Source organism: Ciconia boyciana, chromosome 1, assembly GCF_034638445.1.
Source record: "Ciconia boyciana chromosome 1, ASM3463844v1, whole genome shotgun sequence".
In the NCBI taxonomy this organism is placed as follows: Eukaryota; Metazoa; Chordata; class Aves; order Ciconiiformes; family Ciconiidae; genus Ciconia; species Ciconia boyciana.
In genome coordinates this window covers 141,256,826-141,278,147 of record NC_132934.1, presented here as the reverse complement: position 1 = coordinate 141,278,147, position 21,322 = coordinate 141,256,826, and the positions used below count along the sequence as shown (strand labels likewise).

Below are 21,322 nucleotides of genomic sequence, written 5' to 3'. Positions count from 1 at the left end.
CAGTGCAACAAAAGCTTTCTTTTTGCCTTGTAAATTGACCTGAAGCATTTGTTTTTTACTCAATTCATGCTCAAGGTTTTTGTTAAGACTGCGAAATCTCTCTCCCTTGAACGTCATTTGGATTCATTAAATGCTGCAAGAGCTGCTGAAGACTCTGAGTGTTTCACACTAGGCATCTCTGAATTTTTCTTATATAGCTGCATACCACTCACTGCAGTGCAGTAAAGTTGCAGTTTCCAGAGCCCAATCCTGCCATTAAACGTTCATTGGAAAGATTTACAGCCCCTTTGTGCCACAAGTATCTTTGTTTTAATTCAGTACCGAAGACTCAAGGTTAACAAAAAAGCCCTTGCTGCTCAAGTAAAACACTGCAATACTCTTTAAAGGGATGCTATAAGAAGAGGACAGAAATTATTAATAGCACTCGCAGATTAAGCTGCTTTGAGCGTTCTTTCCTTGATGTTTACAACTCTATTTCAGCAAAACATTGATGTCTTTATTTTGTTTCGTAAGCAGAATTAATTTAAATTTTTAACCTTCTCAAAGCTAAATTTATATCTAAGTCTCTTCATTCCAGTCAAGTACTTATTATTAACATTATAGCCCTCAGAGGGAAAAATCTTTCCAGTGTCTGCCTTTCTGTTCCAGTTCCTCCCTGAGTCCCCATCCCTGTGAAGGTCGCTAAAAACAATAACTTCCTTTCTTTTGTAGCAGATAAATGCTCTCTGCCTGACAGTTCCTTCTTCAAGTAGCAGACACGTTGCCTGATTTTTCAGTATCTTAGTGAGCTGCCTTTTCTCTGAGACATGCTTTGTCTTAATAATTGCCCTATTTTTTGAATCAAAAATACAGTGCATTATTATTCTCACTGAGCTACTGGAAGAAAATAGTTTGAGGGAACACACTAATTAAAAATCTATTAAATATGAATAAGCCCCAGTTACCTTCTCTCTTACGCAAATAGTGCTATAATACTGCTGCAAGATCAAGGGTTTGAAGCCACTGCTATGGGATACTGAGTATTTTAGAAGTATGTTATCAACAAAAAGGAATTTTGGAGGTCAAACTTACCCAGTTTTGGCGAAGTTAGTCCAGTATGTCATAACTACTGCACTGAGCATGACATCATTCTTGGAAAAGTTGCAGTTGAACAGTTCTGTGGGGCCAATCATAGGAATCCCAAACACATAAGGGACTTCATCACCATGAGCTGAATCAGCCCAGCTGGGTTTCATTTCACTTTGGCAATGGTGATAAAATGCATAGAAATATGTTGGAGATCCATACTGAGCATGCAGGTCAGCGGTAGCAACAGCTGGAGCAACCCATTGGTGGTCTGTAAAAAGAGCAACCAGGGTCTTCCGTCTTGTTTCAGGGTTTTCTTTGTCTGCCCAGTCAGTGTACATGAATTTAATGGTCTCTCGTAGCGTATCTTTCCCTTCTGGGTAACCATATAGATTGTCCACAAAATTGGAAACAGAAAAGTCAAAATCATTGGGGGAAACACCATCTTCATTGTCTACAATGCCATCCACAAATTTTAAACCTTCTCCTTGATTCACACCCAGCATTATATCATAGTTAAGGAATTCCCCTTGCTCCATGAGAATCTGAGGGTCATCTGGAATCACGTCTCCATCTATCACAGGCCCAAAGGCAATGTGGTACGTGGCTGGAGTGATGGTCTGTTGAATGAGTTCTTTGTAATTCTTATTCCGAAGACATTCAACCAAATCAATGGTATCCAGCATGTCGCAGCCCACTTTATCTGCCAATATCCGAGTGTACTTGGCAGGCTGGTAGTTCACTGCCCAGCTGGACAGGGCTGTTCCACTCTGTATGATTGCCTTTTGGAACAAACCTGCAGGTGCAAATTGTTTAAATGCAAATCCAATTATATATTTTTTAAAAAAAAATTAAAAGGAGCTTTCATTAAGCAAAGAAAGCTTTGATTATACAATAACTAAAGGATGCATATACCTAAATTTCAATTCAATTTCCGTATATTCTACTCACTGCTCCCTTTTTATAGTATCTCTAACAGGCTACTGATTAAAATCTTTCTTGTTCTTGATGCTCACACACATAAAGCATGAAGGTTTCAGGTTACTGTTTCAAGAACAAAACTCATGCTTGTACTGCAGTTTTCTTGCATCTTTAATGGAAGTCCCCTGGCTTTAGCACACTGGTAGTCCTGTAAAAATTTCTTTAAAGGAGTGGCAGCTACAAGCAATCATATCCTCTTCACCATGTAAATGATGTTCATAAATGCGCTCTTCAGTAGTTTAAAGGTCAAATGAAAATTACACACTCTCATTTCCTTCATAGAAGGCATGCATCATACAATTTGAAAAAAATCTACTCTGCTAAAATCAATTTAATAATCTTGAGTCTTCTACTCTGACATTTTTTTTTACCATCTTAATTTTGTGTGTGTGTGTGTGTGTGTTAGCACTGCCTATATGTTGAACTAAAATATATTTATATTTTTCAGAAGAGCATAAGAGATTCAGTAGTTCTTTATGGTTGTTTTGTATGTACTAATATAAAGAGACATGAAAGACCCATTCTGAAGAGCTTCTTTGTGTCACCAGAGCACTGAAAAGCAACTGGAGCTTACTGGTGAATCTGCCCCATCTGGTTTTTCCTGGTAGGATCACTAAAATGGCCTATTTTGTACTTAAACTAAAATGCCTGGACCTCTTCTGCACATGGTTTCTGCTGTCAAGCTCTTGAAATGTCAAAGAGAGCAACAGCTACAAAAACATTTAAAGACCTTGAAGCATTTATGGGAAAAACTGGCTGTGGTTGATACACCTTTGTGAAGATTACTTACCGCACACACTACAAAATTTCAATGATATGATTAATTAAGTTTTTCATGGTTCCATCTGCTTGAGTTTGGCATGGCTTACACAACAGTTACTCACTGCACCCTATTTGTATCAATAGACTAAACTGTCAGGCATAATTCTATGTATTTCCAAATAGGGTGTGTTTACCAGCAGCCCTGCTACAATTGCTTGCTAGGGCTTAGTCTTCTGCCATAGATTTCTGTCTGTTTTAATATGATAGAAGTAGCATGGACTTATAAATACAATAGATATTTTGGTCTTGTCTTCTATTACAAATTCTTTGTAGATTTGGTTTTATCAACTGGAATATTTATGGTTCAGTACCGGTGCTGTACATTCTTGGTTGGTTTGGTGTTTGTGGTTTGGTTTTTTTTTGGGGGGGGGGGGTGTTGAGGGTAGAAATCCCACAGCTCAAACACTTACCAAAATCTTAAGAACTCTGCGTGGGATCACACAGTACTTGTGTGGAGTTAAGTACATTTTTTAATAAGGTTAAGTTATGTTATTATTAAGGAAAGCATCTAAATACATGTTGGAAGTGCAGACAAGAGCATGTAAAAATGAAAAAGGTCACTTCCCTTTTCCATTTTAATTGGGGAAAAATCTTTGATAGAAGAATCAGTGGAGACTTGACAAAGGTAGAAAAAGTATATTGCCCATGGCATTTGTTGCATTAAACTTCTGTTATAATAGCATTTAATTTTTCATATAAAAATATTTATGTTGACTAATAGAAATCCAGAATACTAGTTACTAGGTATTTTACAAAAATTATAGACCTCATGTAATTCTAATTCAGCCTACCTGATATGGCCATTTTTGTTACACTATAATGTTTTTTAACAATGTGCTTTTCTCAGAAGCTTGTTACCTTCTGAATAGTGAGAGAGTGTCAGCAGACTGACACAGGAAGCTCCTGCCCCAGATCCAAAAATAGTAACTCTTTTTGGGTCTCCTCCGAAAGATCCAATATTTTCTTCAATCCAACGTAAAGCTTGGATTTGGTCAAGCAATCCATAATTGCCTTTTGCAGCTTGGTCCCCAGTACTTAAAAAACCTGTAAGGCAAAAAAAGATAATTTTAGTTCACCACATACAGAGTTAGCTACCGGGTATCCACATATACACAACACATCTTCCCATCTTTTCATCTTCTGGGCTTTTTTTTTTTCTTCTTTTTTTTTTTTTTTAAAGGTCATGGTCCTAGTTAAATGTCTCCAGTGCAGGCAGTGGAACTCATTCTGTATGCTATTTGGTTTTGCTTTGTTTTTCCCTACTGCAGAGGTCACGTTTGTGAAAAATCGTTATTCCTTTTTGAAATAATTCTCCATCAATGCAACAATACAGACTGAAGATTTTAAACATTTGATAACTGTATGTGAGTAAAGTACAAAAACTTAGGAAATCATTTTTGTGCAAAGAAGAAGTGAGATACCCAGTCTTTCACTGAGAACAAGGCTCTCTAATACATTAATTTAAATGCTCCTTACCATGGACCAAAATTGTCCTGGATTACATAGCTCTCTAAATTATTGTACTTGTGATATGGATAGATAGAAACAGAAAAAGAAGGATGAAGAAAATAGTAAAAGGAACAGGAAAAAGGCCTAGGAAAAAATTACACTCCAGTTTCACAGAGGATATTTATTAGGAAGGTAGCAGGTAAATCCTCAGCAATTCAGACTTTGTCTGGGAGATTTTATCTGAACAAATCAGGTTTTGTCTCTTTCCTTGGAAATTGCAGGGAAAGCTGCACTGCTATTTTTTGTTCCTGTACTATGGTTATCAGATTTTAGAAACAAAGCATGACACGTTTGCTGCTTGTCTTGCAACTGAGAACAAAATCACGGAAAGACTAGGACTGAGATTAATTTTGTTTTTCTGAAACCAGCTAAAGTGAAACATTGCCGTTATCCACACTGCCTATCATTCACAGTTAAGACCTTGTGCTATGTCTAAATTACCACATTAAGCCATGTATTCACGCTCCTCTTTTTAACTCCCACAGATCTTTTCCTGTCAGACCACTGGAAGTCAGAAGTCTATTAGAAATACCTTACAGCATATGGAAGTTTTCAGATGGACATTACTGATTTAGGCGCTGCTGACAGCTGCTCATCCAGACAAAACAAGGAAATCACTTGACTGGTGTTTCCAAGCTAATTATCAGTTCAGACAAATTTGCCAGAAGAGGGCCCCAGGACTCAGGAGATCTGTAGTCCTGGAGCAGTTTGAGATGAGACAGTCTGTAATCTTGAGCCACCTAAGCCTGCTGTGACAAGACCTTCATGCTCCTAGGAAGGACTGCAAGGGAAGTCTGAGGTCCTAGGGAAAAAAAGGCCTTGCAGTACATTTCACCTGTTTTGGCAAAGGGGAACAGATCACTTTGTACTGGCTGTAGTTATTTTTTCAGTGATAGGAAGAATGAAAATTCACAAGGTGGAAGGGATTCACAATATGGAGGAAAGGCAAGAGAAAAGAATAAATTAGATGTGTCGGACATTCACACCTGTATTTCCATAATGTTTTCTATGGTAAAATTCCTACAAAGAGATGCAAAATCCAGCCTCAAGGTTTAAAAGCAAGATCATACAAGGACTAAACTTTAAATATGGAATGCTATATGGCCCACATGGTGGCATAAATTTCTGCATGCAAGGTTAGGCACGATAGAATGGAATGTATTACCTTGCACCCAAAATAATCTTTTTCATATTTAATTAGTAATTATTAATAGGTATTTAATGTCAGTAAGTGTCTGATGAGTCCCTGTATTTTTCACAAAACAGTTACTTCAATTGCAGTAATACGAATCATATCCTTATTGCTAAATAGCATTTGATACGGCTTTCTCATTAAAAAGTCTCTAATAATGGCAAGCACAGTAGTTCGAATAGTAGTAACATCTTTTTTCTCTTCTATACCAATGGGGAAAAAACAAACAAACTATTAATCCATAATTGCCTCAATTTTTTTTTAACAGATGTGTTTTTCTCTTTTTCACATGCCTTTATTATCTTTTTAGGACTGTCAAAGAAAGAATAATGCACTTGCTGGCTTTGTTGCTGCAGCTCACTGCAATGTTCTATAATATTCTATAATTAAGCCTTTATTCAATCAGAACTCTGACCTCCCTGGGAGAAAGTGACTGTTGTAACCTTTAAAGCAGCATGATAATTAATATTCAGAGCCTAAACACATTTTAGTTCTTCTAGCAGCATCAAGCTAAAGCTGGTTGATCTTTGTGATTTTGAATTCTTTCCAAATGTACTAAAAGGTGACTGAGTAAAACTGCAGTCAATGAATATCTGATGTTAGACAAATGAAGATTTTTTGTTTCCATAGTTCTCTGCTGATTCTCATTAATTGCAAGAACAAATTTTCTTAATTTAAAAACTAATCATCATAGCAAAGTGTCAGCCCCACATGACAGAAACTGAATTCATAAATCTGTCTTTTCTTGATGAGGATATATTTTCTTTCATGCTCTGAATACCAGATCAAAATATTTGTTCAAAGCCATTTCAGGAAATTCAGGCAAGGATTAACTATTTGTCCAGAAATACACAACACTAAGAGGTGTTTTTTTTTCCTGTGACCACTGTGAAGATTTCAGAACAGTATCTTCATGTGTCACTCTAAAATCCTGAACAACCAGGAATGCAGCTTTTTTCTGATATGGGGATTTATAGTTTGTGCCTTTTACATATATGTTTTTAGGTGCAGTTAAGGATATTTCCCATTTTACAGTTTGGCATGATTTGAAGGGCATTCTGTGATCTGAAAATCCTTAGGTTGGGGTTTTGATAGAACCCGGAAATTCTTCTCACTAGCCTAATGCAACAGAGGAAGGAATGGCAACAGGTGAGTATGGAAAACAAAGAAACAAAGAGCTCTCCCCCCGCAATGATACAGAAAGGCATTAACAGTAATAGTCAGTTCTTGACTTCACAAATCTGTCTTCCTTTAAATAATGATTTGGAAGGATGAGCACATGACTCTCCCACTGCAAGATGCCATGGACAGCAACAGCTGAAAAAGAGGAATGTGAGTCCATCCCATCTGTGTTGAGTGAAATACCCCAAATTGTCTTAGGGGACATTTGCTCCAAACTTATTGTGTGAGAGGGAAAGATGACCACCAGCTGGACTGAGTAGTAACCAGGGAATTAGAGTCCTCTGAAGCAAAGGTCAGCTTGAAAATAAGGGCAAAAGAAGCATGGTAATTTGTAAAAGTAGAGAGAGGGAGGTGGGAAGACGGCAGCAGCTGGACATAGTTTGACATTTCAAGGAGTGGCCACCAACATCACAAACTCCCTCCAGCCTGGACAGAGCACCCTCCTGTGGGGTGCCTGCACCCAGCCAGGGGCTGTCCATGTGGGCTGGCACACAGGGACCTCCTTGGTGTGTGGAGACTTGTGGAGTGTTTTTTTCTTAGTGTGGGTCAGTGGGTGGTTGGGAGTGTCAGGGGCTCATCTGATGCTGGAGCAGCCATATGCCTCACATGGAGAATGGTGCAACTTCCACTCCCCCTTGATGGGGCTGCTGGTGACCCACACAGCCTGGAGGTGGCTTGGTGCACACCTAGCTTTGTGCGTTTGTGTGTATGATTAGAACTTTTTGGGATTAGTTATAGAAGGGTGTTTAGAAATTTGCAACTGGTTACTAACCTTTCTTAAGTGTCTAGTATTGTAGTTTATCTTTTGTATTGCTGATATTGATCCTGAAAGTATAGCTCACTGACTGCCGGTTAGTTATATGTCATGAATAAACTAATAAACTGCTTTGATACTGATTTAATTTAAGCCATATGAATTGAGCAGTTTTTCCTTATGATCGTTTATTCTTAAAAAATAAATTAAAAAAACAAATTCTTGATCTGTTTTGCTGTATTACTTGTAATTAATCTTGCATCTCATTTTTTTCTACACTTTCATGTAGAGAAAGGTAATGCTTCTTTAAATTTAGGCTTCTGAAGTAACAGTTTTATTTCTTTTTCTCTGATTCTATTAATGGAAGCATTCTAGATGAATGCTTTAGTTTAACCTACTAGATTAGCTACACTCGGGGAGGAAGAGGACTACAAATGGAAATTACTGGGATTTTTCTTTTTCCATAGCCTTTAAAAATGAATGGACTCACAAGCTACATGCTGTCACTTGCATTGGTCTGATAATGCAGGGAAGACATAAAGCTACACACAGAGCTCCTTTAGATCCCACTTAAACAAGAGTAAATCCCTAGGTCTATCTTTATAATTGGTTTTCCTACTATGCCACAGAAATCTTACTGAAAGACTAAACAAACCTCAACAAACCAGTGGTGGTATTTCCCCTTGAACACTAAAAAGTTGTTTGGGGACCCACAGTGACAAATAGCAGGGGTCAATATCTATAAAATCTACCCAGACAGTTTACCTCTGTCCAGCTCCAGCCTTGTCTCGTGGATGGAGGCCATCCCTATGTTAGCATGCCGTGTAGACCTGCAAGAGGGAGCCTAGAACAGAATAGTTGGACCTCACGTCCACACTGTACACATTTCGCATACTGTTTTATACTACGGCCTAACTCTTGTCTGGTCCCATGTGCTACATGAATGACGACTGGTGGACATTGTGCATAAGGGGGAGCACATCTCCCACCTGAGGTTCACCTGGAAGGGTCCAGGCTGCACTTTACAGAACCTCTCTGAAATGTGAAACAATGTGCATGGAGGTGGTGACAAAACTGAGGTTTTCTGTGGAATGCACTCTTGATCTGAATTAAAAAGCTAGTGTGGACATGCTCAGGATCAAAATCACATTCTTCCAACCACAGAATTTCAATTTGCAAGGAGCAGGCTCAGGTGGTGCTACATTTCAGCTGTGGATCTTTTCCAGTTATGCAAATAATTAAGTAGGCTGCTTAACAACTATAAAGCATTTCACGTATACTAAATATGATATTGGAATATAATCTATCCTAATATTTAGACAAAAGTATTTTCAACTGAAAGTTATGTGGTGATTTATGGGCATTGAATAGATAGTTTGAGGAGAATAGCATGAGTATGTCAAGATGCAACATCAATCATAACTGACATCTTTCTGTCACGTAGAGCTCCAGATCAGAGGAGATATGGAAGGATGAATGGATCACTGTTAACTTTAGCCACCTAAAAACTCTGTGTCTAATTTAATATTTTTTGTACTAACCTGACAACTACTGTGGAGAGACAAAAACCCCCTGAAAAAGTAGCTTCAGTTTTTTAGACATCTAGCTTTGGATTGGATGAACTCCCATCAAAGTAATTTTCTTTCTCTGTAGAAAATAGACAAATGTAGAAGACCAGCTTAGACCTGACACCTACCTTTTAGGCAAGTTTAGGTGAAATCAATTCCTACCTAGAGAATAAAGTCATCTGTAGTACTTGTGGCTCCTGTTGCTCAGGACAGATAGACTGGGAAAAGGGCAGACTCTGCTCTGTCTGCTATGGAGATGAAAATACTGAATGATTCCCCTAATTTAACTCCAGTTTTCCTGGATTTAACCAGTAGAAAGTGAAGAGGAATTTGTTTCCATTTGAGGACATGTTTCATTGCTCTTTTTTGCTCTGAAGTAGCTGTTCAGAAAAAGGGAGGTTTTATCTTTCAGGACTTACTAACCTAGCCGTTGGCATGAATACTAAATTCACTTTAAAAAGAATAGAAAAAAATAATTAAAATACATACACTTAGGAAAAAATAAAGACAAAGAAAAAAAACCATTAAGTTAAATACAGTAAATTATGACCTGAGAACTATAACTTCAGCCTTAGAGATAAATACAATCACCAAGATAACGGCAATCTTATAGCAGTTTGCATTTATTTTATTCCTATCTACTGATTTCTCATTCTTTTTAAATTTTTCAAAATATAAAATGCTGTGACAACTTTTCTTTGCCATTTCCCACACATTAATACCCAGTATTATATCACTGCAGGAAAAACCCATTCTTTATCTTCATATTTTGGCCCCTGGGCCTAATCCATATCAAATCAATTTGATGGCTGGCTGAAAGCCTAAACTTCAACTGCGAGTGTTCCTCCATTGCTTTGTGCCTTTTAAAAACTCTCTCTTTCTCTGTCTCTTTCTCTCCTTCTCTTTTCTGTTTGTTTGCTCCCAAAGCAGTGGAAGCAGGAGACTAAACACCGAGCTACACTTCTGCCTTCAGATTTTTTTTCCACTGCTTCCTTACTTATCCCTTCCACACTGGTTAGCAATGACATCTGAACTCCAGTATCAACACCAGGTGTAAAGGAAAGCTTGTCTAATAAAGGCATGTGTGATGGAAGTAAGTTGCCTGCTCTACGTGAAGAGTGGAACAGTGGTAACAATGATCAAAACCACTTGTGCTACATTATATTTTTCAAAAATATTTACTTCAATTCTCTTACTTTCTGAGTTTAAATATGAGCTGCTGTATGCTCATTTAATTCTAATCTTAAAATTTTCCATTTGACATGCATAGTCACATGGGTGCAAACATCATTGTCTGTAGTCCACGCCAGGCTGTAAAAGATTATAAGTTATTAGAAACTTATAACTTATAAAGGGGAAGCTAAGAAAACTACAAATGCAATAGATTCCCCTGTTGTGATTTTTTGCAGGTGGGGTACTTCAGTAACTTTTTTCTATAGTAACAAACAAACAAACTAAAAAATATTTCCTTTTCTCAAGGAAGAATATTTTGCACTACTCTAGTAACTCTTAGGACAGCTTTTTTTTGTTCTAAATTTATGCTGCAGTAGATAGTATAAAATCTCCCAGTGGAAACAGACAAGGTTGATTTGGTATGTGAAAGCCAGTATTTTCTTACTGGTTCAAAATAGTATCAAAATTTACAAATACTGGTAAATGGCACTGACTTAAGATTTAAATAAAACCACAAAGCAGAAAGTTAACTAGTTATATCTGATTTTTTTTCCCATTTAAGTTGGAAAAATATAAATAATGAAATATTAAACCTCATTCTATCATACATTTTAGTAGCTAATAAAATCTATTTTTAAAGTATATCTTGAAATGAGGTACCCTCTTCACTGCAAATGAAATACTTTTGCTCCTCTTCTTCCCTTCACAGGTTTTCTTAAAAAAAAAAAAAATAATTTCTGACACATAGCCCTTACATAAAAACTAATGCCAAACTTAATAAGGCACATTGAACAGCCAAGCTATCACAACGAGAAATTAATCAGGAAATCTGTACAAAATCAACAAGCTAGTGCATTTTAATCTATTTGTATCCTCCTTTTTAAGCCTCTGCTGTATTGTCTGGTTTCACATTTCTTTTGTCGTTATGTCTCCACTGCTGCCCTGACTGTATAGCCTGCTGCAATTTGTTTGTCAGGAAAAATTCTCACAAATAAGATCAATTTGTACAGCATCTGATCAGAAACATGACATAAGCAATATAAATAAGATACAAGAGACTATGCTTTGAACCATAATCATGTATTTCTTGTTTTCATTTGTGAAATGCCAGAGTAGGGCCTTTTTAAAGCAAAGAGCAAACAGCAAGCATATAGCAGTCTTCATATTTTCTAATAGCTTTTGTCTGTACACATCACATTTACCACTGTAAAAGTGTACCTGCTGAACTCAAATGTTAAATTGTTCAAATGTGAAATGAAATCCATTGGGGATTACTGCGTACATAGAGACCACAGTTGGTTGAGGAAGTCCCTGAGATATAAACAGTTGGAGGACAGAGGAGTATTAGAGGGAATTATCATATAAGTTTGTCCTATGCTTACCCTTCCCTGATAGTCCCCAAACAGCCCCAATGGTGTTTGGAGACAGGATGCTTGGCTGGATTATGTTTCTGTTGGAATCAATATAACTGTATATTCCTTTTTGTTTTGACTCTATGGGTAACTTTAACAGTACTGTTTAAATTTTTCTGCAAAGATGGTGGGATGTGAGATGGAGTGATAGTGTCCTTGGCACACATTTAGCAGGAAAAAAAAATTGCTGAATTTTTCCTGCAGCATGAATGGCCCATGCAAAGTTGAGCAAGCATCACTGCTGCACAGATTCACTCTGTGCAGAGCGAGTCTGAGACAGCTATCTAGTGACTAAGGCAAATGCGAGGACTGTGGAGGGGCCATGTATGAATCTATGCAGACATAATGTTACACAGATACTTCTTCATCCTGAAAACAAAACAATAATGCTTTTCCTTCACCTGCAAAATGGTTTGAAATTTGCAGGTGCTACTGTCAAAGCAAATTATTTAATATTCAGCAACTCAAGCAGTAGTATGGCCTGCTATTCTAAAGTATGGTTACTTACCCTACCCAGCTCCAGATAACGCTCATTTAAATTTTAACTCAAGATATCAAAAGTGAAGAGAAAAACATAGTGAAGACAACTCAGCTTACAGTTTTCATATGAGTCAATAGATTATGTTAAAATATAAAGGATAGTGATGTCTTTAATACAATTTTCTAACTCAGGCTTAAGCAAGAAAACAGTCTCTTATGATTCTACCTTGATGGATTCTTTCAGATTACTTCTGTTGTGAATACAAAACCTAAATCTGCTTGTCTAGAAAGAACATCTCATTACCACATGAAGTACAAAAGAATTGGTCAGAGGGAGAGTGAAATGAGAATATTATTATTTGTTTCTATATTGCTTCAGTACTGAAATCTAAAGTGTGTTCTTTACAAATCAGGAGAATATCTAGTTTTAAATACATAAAAGCCTTTTGAAAATGTCCTGGATAGCATATGTTTATAAGAACGCTTAGGGGGAAAAGAATGAGAAAAGACAATAGGATGCATTGTAACAAGATTAAAAATCTATTTTTATAGACCTTTCTAAACAGTGAAAAGCTTCTTAGAGAGCATAAATTTATCAGAGCACTAGGGAGGTCAACAAGTTTCTTTCAGCTAAGCCATTATGATATTTCTACAATGAAATCGTTTTAAAGAATCCAATTGAAATTTGTACATGACACCTTAACTGCTTTTAAATTTGCCTTGTTCATTGTAAAATGCTCTGAAACTATTGTGCAATGAGGTTAGGCCAAGGAATGTTATCTAAAGCATTAGAGATTGAAGACATCCTCAACATTCAGTTCTATCGTCATTAATCATGATGAGTAGCACATAACCCTATATGACGTGTTATTGAAGAAGCTTTTGCCAATTGTTATGAATGTAGATTTTTTAAAAAACAGTAAATAAAGATGACAGCAAAAAACATTGCAGAACACATTGATTGATCTATTGTCTTCTTACTTACTACTTATCCAAATACTCACAAGTTAAACCTGCCATTACACAAAATACAATAAAACAGCAGGTCCAATAAAAAGGCTATTGTTGAATGCATTATAAACAGGCTGATTAAAACCAAAACAAAACAAGCTAAAATCAGTCAATCACTTTAAGGGTTTTATTGCTAGGGGGAAAAAAAAGGTAAAAAAAAAGTTGTGTGTTTTGGAGAAGAGACTGACAAATACCTGGTGTACTCAATCAGCCTACGCTTTGAAAATATTCTCTAATCACTGATCTAGATGGTCAAATCAAAAAGTATTTAACAAGGGAAATGCACTATGAGCACAGAAGAACAATTGAGTGAGCCACTACTTTCTTGTGGTGTGTTGACCCTGGCCAGCAGCCAAACATCCACAAAGCTGCAATGCAGTCACCCCCCCCCACCAGAAATACACGAGGAGAAAATATGAAGAACAAATACAGGAAAACTTGTGGGCTGAGATAAAGACAGTATAATAGCTGAAAGAAAGAGAAAAAAACAACTGAAGGAGAGTGGACATCACTCTCCACCTCCCACAGGCAGACCGATGCCTAGCCAGTCATTGAACAACAGCTACCTGGAAGCCAAAACCACCCCATTTCTTCCTCTGATGTTATGTCCTCTGAGCATGACGTTATATGGCATAGGATATCCCCTTGGCCAATTTGGGTCAGCTGTCCCGACTCTTGCTTACTCACCCAACCTCTTGCCCACCTCCAGCCATAAAAGCAAAACACAGCACCGTATGGGCTGTTTTGAAGAAATTTAACTCCATCCCAGCCAGACCCAGTCCATTATTCTACAGTTGTGGCACAGATGTTCACTTCTAAAGCATCTGGTCGCTTTTTAGAAGTGCCTATTTCATCAGGAAGAGGTGTGCTGTAGGTCTATGAAAGCTGGAAATATTTTTTTTATTATTTTTATAAAATGTAGATGAAACCTACATGAAACTAAGACTAAATTAATACACTTTTGGTTTTTTTAACTAAATGATTGATATTATGATGAAGAGACAACATCTTTAACTGGTCATCCGTAACAGAGAAAACCTAATAGGACACAGAAAAAAAAGTTACATATTTTAACAACAAGCAAAGACATTAAGTTTGCCCCTACAAATGACAGGAAAGTTAACCTGCATGACATAAATGGCAACTAGCCATAAAAACAGCAAGGGCATTTTTATCTTTAATTATCAGCTTCAAAAGATTGGAATCTTTTGAATAAAAGAGTTATAGGAAATTAGGCGTAATTTTTTTCTTGCTAGGAAAAACACCAAGTGACCAAGCAGACAATATTATTGCATTAATATACTGGTGTCAAAAACCAAGTGCTTACAAGTTGCTGTGAAAATGAGAAATAAGGGTTCAAAACCTTAGGACCTTCATTAGGTTATTTTTTGTTTAGTATTTAAAACAAAGTTACCCAACAGTTTTTGTTGGTTTTATATAAAGCTAGTTTTAAGAGAAATAAAATTGCACTGTAAACCCATAAGTTTCCATTGACCAGTAAAGAAGCTCACTGAAACACAAATTTCTCTACTGGTCAATAGGCTGTCAGTACAATGGTACTACTACCTCTGAAAAAAGGGAGGTGTTTTCTTAAGCCAAATATTCAGTTTGGTATTCAACCAAATTAGAAGTCACCCCAAGTGGCCCTCCACTGAATCCTGTTGGCAGTTTAGGAAGTAGTCACCAGCACTGACATATATCTTCTGACTTCCAGTTTTATTTTCTTATGCCATAGCCACCTCTTCTCCAGTAAGAATACTGCTCTTTTCTGTCTTATGTAAGAACTGGATGACAACTAGCAGCACCAAAACTAACCGCTTTGTCTTTACTAAATGGAATTATTTGAAATGAGGTTTTGCATAGAATTAGCATTTCGTACATATTAGATAAGGGCCATTAGCATGCCAATGTGAGTGCATTATTCCCATTGCCTACAATCCTTTTCACTCAACTTGCTTGACCTGAAACACTAGATACATGCCCACTACCTCCAATGGAAAGACACTTGGAATTGTATGTTTCTGTAAATAAATAAACTAAATAACTAAATACATAAAACAACACTGTTATGTTATCTAATAAACACAGCAGAGCGACCTTGATTCTGTGAATTCAGTAAAGTCAAGACAGATGCATACTTATGCAACAGATACCCTACACGTACTATCCAGCTCATGGAGCTTCTTGCAGGGAGATGAGCTGAGTGTAAGGATTCAGTGGATGGCAAAGAAATGAAAGTAGGATAATGCTTATTCTCTGCATTGGCCCTATAGTGGGAAAAGAGTCATGCAGAACAAAAAGAAAAAATCTGGCAAGGGTCACTTCAGTTTGGGATTAATTATGGCCTCTTGCAGCTGTGTCTGTAACACCCTTAACACTGTCCTAGGCATTTATGGATCAACACCATTCATCCTCCTTGGAACACACAGAACAGATAATCTGGGAAAAATCTTCAGTGACCAAAAAAGCCTCAAAAATTTCTCAGTGACATGCAGGTAGCTGGCACAAATTGTGACTTGACAGTGAGCTGATCTGATAGGAGAGTGGCCCCACAATCAACAAGAAAACAAAGGTTAGTTATGATCTCATCCCCAAGCCACAATGTATGTCCATCAAAGGAAGTTGAATTTTTGTGCCTCTGTTCACATTTTTCTTGTGTGTCTCATTTTGATCTTAAGACTGCATGCATAGTTGGAAGAATGAATGCAGCACTATATCAGAAAGCAGAGGAGTAACACATATTGAACAACTAACATACCCAGCACTATATCAGAAAGCAGACGAGTAACACATATTGAACAATTAATATACCACACAAGACACATCATAAAAAAAAAAAAAGTAAATTTGTTTAGTTCAAATGGACTACTTACTTACACAGGTAAGCACTTTTAAATGCAAAAAGTAGGACAATGTAAGGAAGAGAATGCAGCATCTAATAAAAAATATTTTCCTAATAGGTAGCCTGACATCATCCATCTATTATAAAAGGCTATGTGATTTCAAATGGCAAACTTCTTACAAGGACTGACCACTTGGAAGAGGGTGATGGTTAACAAGTGATCATTAGCAATGATCTCAGGCGTTTTCTGCTCCAAGGACAACTGTCTTATCCTCTTAAGCACCATTCTCAGTTGCAAGAAGCAGACATAATGAGTTACCTTATTGGGTTGTGTCGCTTCCTGCTCTCAGGCATAAACTCCATTCTCCTAAACTAGCAGTCTATATCATTTAGACAGCTTAGACTATAAAACTGAAAATGAACTGTGCTTTTTTTTCTTTTTTTAGCTGGAAATATTAAAAGAAAGCAAAATATCATACATCGAGAATATAAAATACTAGCTTCAGAATTAAAAGCCTATTAAAATTAAAGTTATCCTTTTTTAGTTAGAATGGAAATAACTATGTAACTAAGCAGATGAAAAGAACAAACTCCTCATTTTCCAGTTAGAATTTTTTTTTTCATGATGATTTGTTTCAGAGTTTAGGGCTTTAAGGAAGAATAACACTTAAAGAGCAAGTTCTTTTTAACCATTAACTTGAGAGAATGACATTGGTCATAAGCAGAGCACCTCATTATATGTCCACAAATCTCAGCCCAGTTATTTGTGGCTGCTGCTGCTTCCTTTCTTATGCTTACAGAAGAGCATGCTTACAAGCACAGAACTGGAATACAACTGTACCTGGCCCAGTGCACCAGCTATTATTCACTATTCATTATTCACTAAGCAGCACTTGAAAGGCAGAAGCTAGTGCATCAGTGCCCATTAATCTATGATGAAGAAAGCATCTAAGTTGACCCTTCTTTCAGGAAAGAGATTTTGTGTTGCTAATATTTGGTTGGCTTGAAGCCTGGACACTCATCAGTGCCCTGTGAGGGAGCCATCAATTGGTTATGGATCAATTCTAGACAGTGCCTTCAAAAACATACTCTGAACACTAGAGAAGCAAAATGTTCGTTGATAAGCACAGAAAACAAGCACATATGGTACTGAGAGAAAAGCTAAGCTGACTCTGCACAAATAAAGCACTTGCACTATTTCTCTACCTTCCATTGTGATTTTAATTTCAAAAAAATTTCTATTAGTAAGTGAAACAAAATTCATAAACATTTATTTTGCATCATAAATAATGCTATGTTTAGGCTCACATAAGAGTTGAGCTTTTCATGATGTGGGGTGTGTGGATTTTAAAATCATCAGACCATGAGTACGTATTTTTAAGTTAATAGTGAATTGTTAAAAATGAGCAGGAATGTTGCATTATTTTAATTTTAACAAATGGTTGTTCTGAGAAACTAATTACATTCTGACTTCTGTACTGAAAAAAAATGATAATGCCCTTGCCTTATTTATTTGTGGTGCATACCATTATGAAGTATGGTGTCAATAACCTATAAACTAAGTAGCATGCTGTTCTAAAAACTCAGTAACATGCAGTAGGATTTTCTGAGAAATTAGACAAATCAGCTCTTTGATAATATTTGACTAGAATTTGTAATATCCTTAATAATATGAAAAATGCTCAGCTCCTTGACAAAGCACTAAGGAAAGGGACTGGGGAGAAATGAACCTTACCACTCGCTAGTCCGACAGTGACTAATCACTGACAAAACCTTTAATAAAATTCCTGGGAGCCAAAAATAAAGTTGAAAAGTGAGACTATCATTAAAAGTCATTTTATGGTACATACTCCTTATATATCTTCTAAAAATTAATAATAATTATACTATACAGACCCCTTTGAGAAAGGCGTAGCACAAATGGTTTTCAACCAGAGTAAATGATTCATAATTCTTTATCTTGATCCACTAGGTTTTTTGTACTAAATGCTCCCTTAAAATGAAATTCCCTGTGCAACATCTAAAATGCCTGCTGAAGAACCCTGTCAGTGGATGTGGGCAACGTATCACACTTAAACATATCCATGATGTATTCAAGCAGTAGATTACATAGAACATGTAACTTTTTTTATGCCGGAGGATATTGGCATATGCCAATACCAAATGTCCTTTGGAATCAATTTTTAAGAAAGGCTTGAAGAAAAATAAAATATCTTCTGGTGTTCTCGCTTTTGTTCCTTCTTAACATGCTTGATAAATGGTTAAACTGACTTTGTGTTTAATCAAAGCTAATTGGTAAACACGACTGCAAAGGTTATGAGTTCTGTTGCTGAATTTACCAAAATGGTAGTGTTCAGGAGGATCACATGTGGGTGTACTTAATCTTTTTCACCACAAGTTTGGTTACATGTAAGGATGTCTTAGGTGTCTGTATCCCAAAGTTAGACCCTATGACCCTGCAGCTATAGGTGGGCTAACTAGGCTGTGATAAAGCTTAAACTTCATTCTTTCACGGATTTACAGGGCCCTCAGGAATGATTCCAATGCCAGAAGCCACAGATGAGAGCAACACTGCCACTGCATCTCCCTTCCCTCACATCTTGTACATGTTGCCTGTGCTGAGTGGTCTACTAAACAGTTTCAGAAATGGCTAAAATGAAATTTTTAGAAAGATAAAAGTGCTCATGCACTTCTGTCTCCATCTACTATTCAAAATCAACCTTTAGAAGTCTTGAATAAGATAAGGTAATATTTCAGGAATTGCATGAACAGATTTCTAGAACTCCTAGTAAAATACTCAGTTGTTTGGGGTTTTTTTGGTTGACTTCTGTTAGGAAAAAGTCCTATATGCAAATTTACTTTCTTTTTTTTTAAAGAGGTTTTTGACAAAACTATCTTTTCTAAGTCTTTGACACTGAAGTCCACAGAATATATTAAAATAAATTGTCTCAGATTCGCTTTGCACATGATGAATCCCCTGTGAGAAATAAATGGATTTAAATAATGTGCCTCAGCATTCACAGTTCTAACAAAGTGAACCAAATCAATTCTGCTACACATTCAAACACACGGAGTATTCTGAATTAGTGTTTCTAAGCAGAAGTTTACCATGACAGTAGAACTATTATGTGCCACAATTACTCTTCTCAGAAAGAAAGAAGCAAGTATAAACCCCTTCTTATCACTTCCATAGCCTCAGTAATCCAATCATTTACACACAAAGATCCTAAGTATTTTAAAGAATACTTTGACAATTCTAAGTTAGAGCATTCCTAGAGAAACATGAAACTAAATATCTATAACTATGATGTTTGCCAAACGACTTCCATAAAGTGAAGTCATAAATTAGACGGTCTTTTTTGGTAAACTGAGGCATTTCTTCAATTTGAAAAAAAAAGAGATTTGAAGATTATATGTTATGCTCAAATCAGTGAAAACATGGAGTTACTTCTTTGTTTTAACACATTATTTTATAAGTTTTCTATAAAGCTCTGAATAAATTTGGAAGGTCATGATCAGCCTTGCCCTACTACATTATCATAACAGGTGAAACATTTTTGCTATTTTGTACCAATTTTGACCAATATCTGATGATTTAGAAGATATATATACTCCTCATTCAACTTTGCAGTTCTTAGTTTTAAATTAAGTATCGCTTTGAAAATTTTACATGTCATTCAGTTAGGCTTATTCTCAATCATAGTATATATAAGCATCAATCACAAATATATGAACATAAATATATAATATATAAATAACAATATAACCATAAAAATAAATTAGAGGGGGGAAAGGACTTCTTAAGTCAACTACTCTATGACACATGCTCCTGATGGGATATTGTCCTACTCATTGTTCACTTTTTACTTATCTGGCAGTATTTATGTCTTTGTATCTAATTATTCATATCTTTGGTGTTTTTCTTAGATTTTTTTGTCCTTATTAAAGTTGTAATAACAGGTGAATTAAAGTTTATCATTAAAAATAAGATGAAAGAACCAACATGTACATTTTGGACATTTTCATACAAAAGTCACCTGTTGGTAGTTGGGTTCATGCTACAATATGCATCATTTCATTGGCATCACATAAGCTTCCTTCTATTAAGTAGTATATAATGGCTTCCTAATAGAATTACTCTGGGCCTTAGGGAGGAATTAGATTTTCCATTATTACATTTATAATGTAGAAAAGGAAATGACAATTATATTTGTTTAATTTAATCTTCCATGTAATGTGGGATTTTCCCCACTAGTATATTTGTACTTGGTTTGGGGTTTTGGTGCTTTCTTCTGTGCTTACTTCTCTAATTAATAATATAAGCTTTATAGCACTAAATCATTATAAAGGCTAACAATAATGAATTATTCTCTAGTTTTAAAAATCTTTTTTTATGAATCTCTGGATAAACTTACTTTGTTCAATCTGATAGTTTTAGTTATTGCACTGTTTATGTTTACATATCCATGTAGTGATTTTAATATCATGGAGAAAGCTAGAAATACTGGAATAAAGGAATTGGACTAGAATTGGCTTTAGAACACATTCTGGCATTTCTAAATATCTCCAAATTATGCTCTAGCTCTTCATTTTTTCTTCAGGATGGATTCAGTTTTGCCGATTTCTGAGAGACTACTGGAAATCGTGCAGTGACAATCCTTTACTCTCAGAGGTGAGTTTTGGGGATACCCTCCCCCTCTTCTCCCCAATGCACACTGCCGTTGTACTCAAAATGATACATTTCAAAACCAAAATACCACAAATCCTTGATCAGTTGCTAGAAAATATTCATAACAGTATCGAGAATTTGGCTTCTCAGACAGAGATACGAATAGTAGGAGGTTCCTACTTACAGGGGCAAATTTTTGCAGAGGAAGATTAATCTTCATAATATCTTCTATAGTTATTGGGGTAAATTCAAACACTGAATTGCACTCCTGCTCTGAACTGCCATTGAAGGAATCACTCTTCACACCAACAAGAGAAGGAGTTTAATGGGACTATCTCTAAGGGCACAGCAAGCACAACCTCAGCACCTCCTGATATGTGTCACCAAGGACAAGCAAGGGAAGCATCCACAGAAGTGTATAGGATGGGACTCATCTTCCAATCCAGCAAAGTGGTGTTGAAAGAACAGGGAAGGAGGTGATCACTTACTGCTCTCTGAAGAAACTAGGAGGAAGATGGAAATTACAGACATTCTTCTTGGGAAGCAGCGCAGGTCAGGGAGATGGCTGGAAAGTCTGCTGCCGCCTGTCGGGGCTAGGTAAGGTTGTGACAGCAGTTAACATGCTTCTCAATTCTATGGTATTTCACATCCTAATTTGTACT

At 36.5% G+C, this 21,322-nt stretch overlaps 1 protein-coding gene across 3 annotated transcripts in view; it reads right to left on the bottom strand.

Moving 5' to 3' along the window:
- Positions 1-21,322, bottom strand: part of NLGN4X (neuroligin 4 X-linked) — a 137,414-nt gene that overhangs the window by 7,817 nt on the left and 108,275 nt on the right. For all 3 annotated transcript variants that reach the window (XM_072852968.1, XM_072852977.1, XM_072852987.1), the window contains 2 exons: positions 3,727-3,912; positions 1,072-1,861 (listed from right to left, as the gene is read on the bottom strand). In XM_072852968.1, the coding sequence (XP_072709069.1) occupies positions 1,072-1,861; positions 3,727-3,912 (976 nt within the window). The remainder of the gene's footprint in view (positions 1-1,071; positions 1,862-3,726; positions 3,913-21,322) is intronic.